The 8,341-nt window shown below is 45.6% G+C and overlaps 1 protein-coding gene across 1 annotated transcript; it reads right to left on the bottom strand.

Annotated features, from left to right (window-relative positions):
- Nucleotides 1–571: 571 nt before the first annotated feature.
- Nucleotides 572–7,922, bottom strand: wdr6 (WD repeat domain 6; the record flags this gene model as incomplete). Its single annotated transcript, XM_048594406.1, has 4 exons — nucleotides 7,702–7,922; nucleotides 2,852–5,333; nucleotides 1,526–1,627; nucleotides 572–688 (listed from the first exon to the last, which is right to left on the bottom strand). Coding segments are annotated over exons 1-4 (2,786 nt in total), but the record flags the coding sequence as incomplete, so codon positions are not given.
- Nucleotides 7,923–8,341: the final 419 nt, after the last annotated feature.

Below are 8,341 nucleotides of genomic sequence, written 5' to 3'. Positions count from 1 at the left end.
CCCCCGATATCACCCCCGCCTCCCCACTCCTCCCCCAATACCACTCCTCACGTCAATACTACACCTACTGACTGACGCTCCTCATTTTTGAAATCACTGCACAGAGGGTTTGGAATTTTTCAGGCAATTACAACAATGTGCATTTATACAACGTCAAAGGCAAGTAACTGGACTAAATCTGACGCTGGGCCACATGATGAGAAATTCAGACAATGGCCAAAGTTTGGTAAATGTGGTAGATTTTACCAAACATCTTAAAGGAGGGCAAATGAGGAGGAGTTGATGCTAAGGGAAGATGTCCACAACCTGCAGCTGAATACACAGCTGCTGATGGCCAAGTTCTGGAATGTGCAAGATTCCAGAATGGACAAAGACAGATTTCTCGTGGGATTGTGGGACTGGAGGAGGTTACGGAGATAGTAGGAGTGGGCAATGAATTTAAAGACAAGGATTTAGGTGCAGCAACACTATTTGCAATGCAATGGTGATCAGGACCTCCAATGGCTCAATGTCACCAAGTCACAAGGTTAATTAAAAGCTTGCCGTGTTTACCCTCTGCTAATGTACTTACTGCCCTCTTGTGGTTGGCTGAAATGTGAAGGTCTGCAGCTTTAGCACACACCGCTGATGGTAGAAAGATTCAGCAAGGAGAATGATCTTCCTCTTGCATTCGTCGACAAGAAAGAGCCTGCACAGAAAAGAGAATGCTATACATGACGGACCGCAACAGTTCAGAAATGTAGCATGTGACTGCGATCAGGAGTGCACTTTCTACATGGACACATTAATAACCTACTGATAGGCCCTGGTAATAAGTGCTACTGACACTTGGAAGAGACGAGATATGAATCTGGCAAACACACACACACTTTCGGGCCAAATATTGATCAGGATAGTGAATGATTTTCTCCTGTCTCTCTCCGGAAAAACAATCCTACTGTGAGCTGGGAAGGAATTGTGTGTTTTGGCAACGAGTTCTGATGATCTGCAGCGACTGGATCAAAGGGTATTGGCGGAGAAAGCAGGAATAGGGAACTGAGTTGGACGATCAGTCATGATTATATTGAATGGTAGAGCAGGCTCAAAGGGCCAAATGGCCTGCTCCAGCTCCTATATTTTAATGTTTCAATCCAGAATGTGTTGCCAGAAAGGGAGAGGCAATAGAATCAAAAGGATAAATACTCAAAGAGGAAATATTTGTAAAGGTTTAGGAAAAGTGGCTACCTTGGTAGCTCTTTCAAAGAGCTGTCATGTGTGCCATGGGGTGAATGGCTTCCTTCTGTGCAGCAATGATCCAGGGACCAGCCTACTAACAAAGAAGAAATATGCACACGCTTCCTCCCTTCTCCTGAGAGGCTGAGATGTATTGCCAGCTTTTTCCGATTCAGTTGCTAGTGAATTACAAGATCTAGCCGACTTGGGGGTTAGGGTAGGGTGGTGGAGTAGGCAGGATGTGGAATGGGTGCGCTGGGGCAGAATTTTAATCTGAAAAGGGCACAGGACAAGAGAGAAGAGATTCATTTACCTCACGGATCCATCGCTGCAGGCTGCAGCCAGGAAATGACGGAAGGAGATGGAGGCTGTCCCGAAATTCGCCCCAGCGTCCACCACCACAATGGACATGTACCTTGTCGAGACAGAGTGTCACAGATTGATAAAACCCTCTACACATACAGTCACTCGGCAGTGCAGAGTAACGTGCTTTCAAATCTTTTCATCTTCCACTCACCAGGACACATGCAAGAATTCCAGGTTTCAAAGGGAACAATTTATTCTGCATGAGAAAAGGGTGCTGATTAATCGCCAAAGTTGACCCTGATTGTTTGGGATGTTGCCATGGGGTATGCACATAGCAATACCACAACCAGAGTCCACTTGGCAATGAATCAGCCCCCTTTTCTTAAACAATATAAACCTGTCGCTCCCCTTTGAAATTTGGCATTCTTACACCGTCCTGATGTATGCAAGATGAAAACATTCGACAGCATGTCTCCTTCAACAATAACATAAAGCATTTCAGTTGATTCGTGCACGAGATAACACAGGGCTCAAAAATTCTTTATAATCTTTCTTTTTCTACTAAATGACTCAGAGTCTGCATGGCTCCTTAATCTCCACCAATGTCAGACTGTCCTGATTTTATTTGTTGACTCATTTACTATTAATAATTTTTTTCAATTAAACGAATTAATAAATAAATCTTGCACATAGGTATGTTTAAACGCGTATCATAATTAGGATAAATAACGTGAACAGGTGACAAGGACAATCAATTAAGTTCTTTTGAATGTTGTAATGTAGTAATGATGTCAGTAGACAGAAAAATATTGGCCACACATTGAACTAAGCTTCCCCACTCTTCTTCCAATAGCACTGTACTATCTTCTAAGTCCACCCAAACTGATTTCAATTTAACAAGATAACACCTCTGACATTGCAGCACTCAGTCAGTACTGGCATGGATAGTGTCCTGAAATGCTTGAGTCAGACTTGAACCCACAACTTTCGGCCTGAGAAGACCTCAGAGCATGCTACCCACCACGTCACAGCTGACATCAGTCAAATTTGCCACACTTGAAACTCTCCTGGAGGGCTCTTGTACCACAGTGGTGGTATTCCTATCTCTGAGCTAGGAATCCTAGGTTCAGGACGCACCTTCCTCTAAAGGTGTACAATAACATCTCTCAGCAGGTTGATTAAAAGTAATACTTTAAAACTCTCCCTTTTTGCCCCTTTGAAAGTTAGGTACGAGAAGAGTTAAGTGGGAAGAGCTGGGGAGAGGTTCTACCTTAGCGATGTTCCAACAAAAGTCAATGCATTAAAAACAACTAGACAAAAACCAAAGTGATACCTAGTCTCGGGGTCCATCTTTAGCATCCTGTGCCTGTTCTTCTTATGTTCCCAGTCTTCAGCCAACCTGTGAGAAGCCAGATGCTCCACTTGACAGCTGAGAGGTGCACCAGCATCGACATGTTGAATAAGGAGGCGGTAAGATTGCAGCTCAGCTCTGCCGCCAGCAGAGAATAATACAGATGAGGAGCTGCAGCGATTATCGCCCGTGACAGCTCGGCAGCTTCCAGTGACAGCTATGGTCCTCACACTGGAGATGTGGTCATCAACCGTTGTCAGCTTGGACACATGGCCCGAGCTTTCATAAATGGCTAAAATATTCACTGTTGTGTCCTCGCTGCCTGTAGCCACGATACTTATGGGTCCATCAGCTGATGAACTGAGCCTTTTGACGAACTTCACACAGGTAAGTTCACGGCCGTGCATGCATTCCTTAATGACTGTCTGGGAGCAGTCGCCTGAGTTGCTTTGGCAGATGAAGATGTCGCCTGACTTGATGTAAGCAAAGAGTTGACTGGCTGGGGAACTGCAGTAGCTCCATGACCTATGACCTCCACCACAGGGGATGCAAAGTACCTTCTCACTGGTCTTGGCATTCCACAGGACAAAGTTGGTGGAATGGAAGCCAAGCAGGAGGAGGACACCCTCAGGCGTCACGAGCAGTCGTTCGATCCACTCCATCCCCTTGCAAGTTCTCTGACTCCTCAGCAATTTTAGCTTTTTGTCTTCGACGGTAAGCTGACGATAGTAGCCATCCCGTCCGGTGCTGTACACAAAACCATCGTGAAACAGAACTGACGTCACGCCCAATTTTCCATGCAGTCCCGGCAAAATGGAAAGTGGCTCCTCACAGTCAAGCTGGCCGGCGATCTCAGTTGAACCATGTCGGAGTCTGCCCTCGGGAAATCTTTCTGCTGTATCTTTCGAGGCCGCCGCATCCGCACTCCCTGTGTTGAGCCTTTGCTGCTTGTCCTGGTCTCTCCCAGTGCATGAGTACAGTAACAAGGAGCCACGGCGGTCTCCACAAACCAGAAGTTGGGGCTCAGACAGGAACGCCACGCTTGTGTGCCACCTGTGCTTGCACAACGGCAGGAGGTAACGGCATTTCTCTGCCACAGAGGCCACATGGTCCCCCTTGCAGGAAACCACCCACCAGATCATGATGCCATCAGCGCCTGAGGAGAAAAGGTGGCACTTGTCTGGACTCTGCCATTCTTGGGAGGCCCAGCCTAGACTGTGGACTTTCCCTTGGTGCACCTGATTCTCCACCATCTCCGCAGGTTCACAAAGGGTGAATATTTTAACCCAGCCGTCAATATTCCCAACTGCACAAATAACACAGCCGCCGTCTTGCCTTCTGACTGCTAACAAGCTGTACGACTGGTAACTTGCATCTTCCATGATGAGTTTCCATTGACCAGAGACCAGGCAATAGCTGTAGATACTTCCAGCATCAGTCATGACCAAGAGAAGAGTTGGGTCAACCAATGTCAAAGCTTTCGGTGTTCCCATTTTCCCGATTTCACCAAATTTGAGTTGAGTCACGGCCACACCTTCTGCTTTTTTCCTCTGAATTTTCCACAACCTGATACCCGAATCTGCTCCTCCAGTGACCAACCAGCCCCTATCTTCATTAACAGCCAGTGCTCTCACACTCCTCCCTTTGTGTCCTTTAAAACAGTCAATGATCTCTCCATCGTAGCTCCACACAATGCAAGTAGAATCTTCCCCGATGCTGATAATGCGATCTTCCAGGAGCCGTACAGACCAGACCCTGGACTGGTGCCCATATAACTGTAGAAGGCACTGTACAGAATCTACCCCACCATCACCAATCTTCAGAACCTGGCGCAAGTTCCCAACTTTCCAGAGTCTTATGCTTCTATCGTCTGAGGCCGAGGCTAGAACACCATTCTTCTCCAAGTAATGAATGCTGAAAATGACTCCACTGTGCCCGCTAATGCGTCTTTCTGTTTGCACCCTACCATCCTCATTAGTGGGACCCTCCATTCGCCACAGCACAAGTTGGTTAAAGACAGTTCCAGAAATCAAAACTAGTTCATCCCAACTGTGACCCACAAAGCAAGCAGAATACAGGATGCATTTGACATCGCAGTGCACTTCACGCAAGGTCCTTCCTGCCTTGTAGTCACACAGAACCACAGAGTTGTGCCCAAGAGCCAGGCCAAAATACAAGTCCAATTCACAGTCACTCTCTAGCCACTGAAGGTCCCAAATCCAGTCGTGCAGTTCGTGAAGCTGCCCCACCCTCTGCAGCTTTGGCCTTTTGGCACACACTTCAAGCTCAAGCACGATGAGGCCTTTTGCGCCAAATACTGCCAGCCGTGAGCTGCTTGTTTCCATCTGTAGGGGCCATGGCTTGATGCCATGAACACAGTAGTTTCGAAGCACATTGCAAGAAAACTTTCTCTCGTAGCCATTTGCCGAATTCAAAGTGTAAAGGTTTACACTGGCTCCTTCACCTGGTAAAGGGCAGAGAAATTTTAGAAAAGCTGTTTAAAAAAAAAAATTGTTTCTCCATTACTTGTTCTCAGGATGTTGGAAAACTGGCAAAGGTATAATTAAATTGAATCACATTGAATTTACAGCACAGGATCAGGCCATTTGTGCCAACTGATTCCTCCTGGTAAAAACCCAAAGAACTGTGGATGTTGTAAATCAGGAACAAAAACAGAAGTTGCTGGAAAAGCTCAGCAGCTCTGGCAGGTCCAGGTTGACTGATTTTTCTTCACAGATTCTTCCTGATATTTGTCCTTCATAAAGCCTCCTATCATTTCTTTTATTCTAACTCCGTTAATACATCCTTCTGTTCTTGATCACTTTACTCTCATCTAGCTTCCCTTTAAATGTACCTTTGTTATACACATCAACTATTCTTCAGTCCTTTCAAGGTACCACGTCCTTCACTCCCTCTCCAAAGTCTCAAACATGTTGTCAACTCCCAGATACTCACCCATCATTCCCACAGCTGTTTTCTCAACAAAGCTGTCAAATTCAGCATTGCAGTGAGAGCGGTGCATGTTTTATATGGTTTTAATAAGGCTTTATTCCTGCCTTAGTTTCCCATATGTCTTAGTTTTAGAAAAAGTTCTTATCCATCATGAATGATATCCTAAGTGTCTGCAACCATCCTAATCTCCTCCTCATCCTTTCTTGAACACAACTGACTACACCATGTTTCTCAGTATCTCCCATCTCTAGTTGCCCCACAACAATGGCAGTAAGCTGCCCTCTCCACTAATTATTTCCATCTAAGTGGCCTGCTAGATCAACAAATGCAACAAACAATCCACAGCACTGGATTGGAGTTGCATGTAGGTCAAACTAACTTGGAAAGATGTTAGTGAAAATAACAGGGTTTCGCTCAACAATCTGACAGCTATCATGGTTATTATAATGATGCCTACCCACAAAGTATCAAATTTGTTCAGCTCATTTTCATAATTACCATGACAGTTTCAAATAAAGTTCCTCAGTTTTCCCAGTCCTGCACCAACAGCACTGTAACCCAATATTCTCCAGTATGGCCAGAGTTAGAAGGTACCACTTATGGCACAATGATAGCACTCTCTTCCTAACAGTCACAAAATCAGGATTGTAAATCCCATTCCAGGAACCTTGAAATCTAACTGATATTCAAAGAATGATACTGAGGAGTTGCTGCCTTTCAAATGAAACATTAGACTGAGCCCATTCCATTGGGTCTGAATGATCCCAAGGCATAATTTCAAAAAAAGAGAAATGAAGCTCCCCCTCGTGTCTTGACCAATATTTGTCCCTCAATCGACATCAACGTAGTTTTCCAAGTGTCTCACCACTACCTACAAGGTATAAGTTGGGAGTGTGATGGAATACTCTCCAAATGCCCAATTGAATGCAGTTCAAAGGACACTGAGAAGCTCTACACTATCCAGGAGAGAGAGAACCCTGTTTGTTTGGTATGCCAACAAGACTCTGAATATCCACTCCCTTCATCACTGACACAGTAGTACCATCTACAGGATGTGCTGGAGCATTCACCAACCTCCAACAGCATCTTCCAAATCCACGACCACTACCACCCAGAAGGACAAGGGCAGCAGACACACAGAAACACCACAACCTGCAAGTTCCGCTCCAAGCCACACGCTGCTCCTACACTGCACAGACTCCAATGGCTCAAGAAAACAGCTCATCACCACTTCCTGAAGGGCAGTTAGAGGTGGGAAATAAATGCTGGCCCAGCCAGCAACACCCACATCCCCTGAACAAATAAATGAAAAAAAAAACAAATTATCTGGCCATTCTCTCATTGCTGGTTGTGGATTTACTGTGCAAAAACTGTCTCTCTTTTCTCCAGCAATGATGTTTCAAAAGTGTTTCACTGGCTGTAAAAGAATCTGAACATAATGAGTAGGACTTGCTAAGTTGTTCTTTAAGACGGCCATACAGAAAAAAGCAGGTGGATTGTCCTCCCACAATAGGATTTCCCAAGGGGGGGTCACAATCGCCAATGCAGCAATGACCACCACAGAGCTCCCCACCCACCCTTCACAGATAGTCTCTACCCTAACTGCCAAGTTTTCATAGGTCTTCTCACCACCCCCAGCCCAGTTATCACTGAGGGGGTCGCAAACCATTTTCAAACCTGGAAATTGGATCACAGTGAGAGAAAGTTTGCTAAGTATTATCCTACACTGAAACCATTCTAGGATTTGACAATGGGATGCGGGAGAAATTCAACTGAAATTGCTGCCCCTTTGAAGCTTTGCAACTTTTATTCAATGAATGAGGCTAGCTCATTCATTCAACTAAGAAGAACCATTAAAACAATACATGACTGAAATTTACCTGAGAGAAGGATGTCTCCCATAAACTGCAAGGCTGTGATGGGCGAGAGCAGTGACACAGACTCACACTGCATCTTCCTACTCATCACTTACTGCAGATTCTCTGATTCAGTTATCAACTTAACATTCATAATTTTCTACAGTGCAGGAATCTCTCGCTCTCTCTCTGTTCTGCACTCTGCATGTTTGTTACAAGCCTCCCATGTGTCTGTTTTTCACCAGTCACACAGCTTGATACTGAAATCGCAGCCGGAAGAGGTTGGTTTCCAAATAAAGTCGAGATGATTGGTTGCTTCGTTGCTACAACGTTGCTGAGCTGTAGCAAATCAGAGGTTGCAATTCCTCAAGAGGAAACCGACCCGAGCTGCAGAAGAGAGATAACATGGTGTAGAGCTGGATGAACACAGCAGGCCAAGCAGCATCAGAGGAGCAGAAAGGCTGACGTTTCGGGCCTAGACCCTTCATCAGAAAAGGGGGAGGGGAAGGGGGTTCTGAAATAAACAGGGAGAGAGGGGGAGGCGGATAGAAGAGGGATAGAGGAGAGGATAGGTGGAGAGGAAACAGACAGGTCAAAGAGGCGGGGATGGAGCCAGTAAAGGTGAGTGTAGGTAGGGAGTTAGGAAGGGGATAGGTCAGTCCAG

The sequence above is a fragment of the Rhincodon typus genome, unplaced genomic scaffold (genome assembly GCF_021869965.1).
Source record: "Rhincodon typus isolate 14 unplaced genomic scaffold, sRhiTyp1.1 hic_rhity00009083, whole genome shotgun sequence".
Classification (NCBI taxonomy): Eukaryota; Metazoa; Chordata; class Chondrichthyes; order Orectolobiformes; family Rhincodontidae; genus Rhincodon; species Rhincodon typus.
This window is presented reverse-complemented; position numbering and strand designations above follow the sequence as displayed.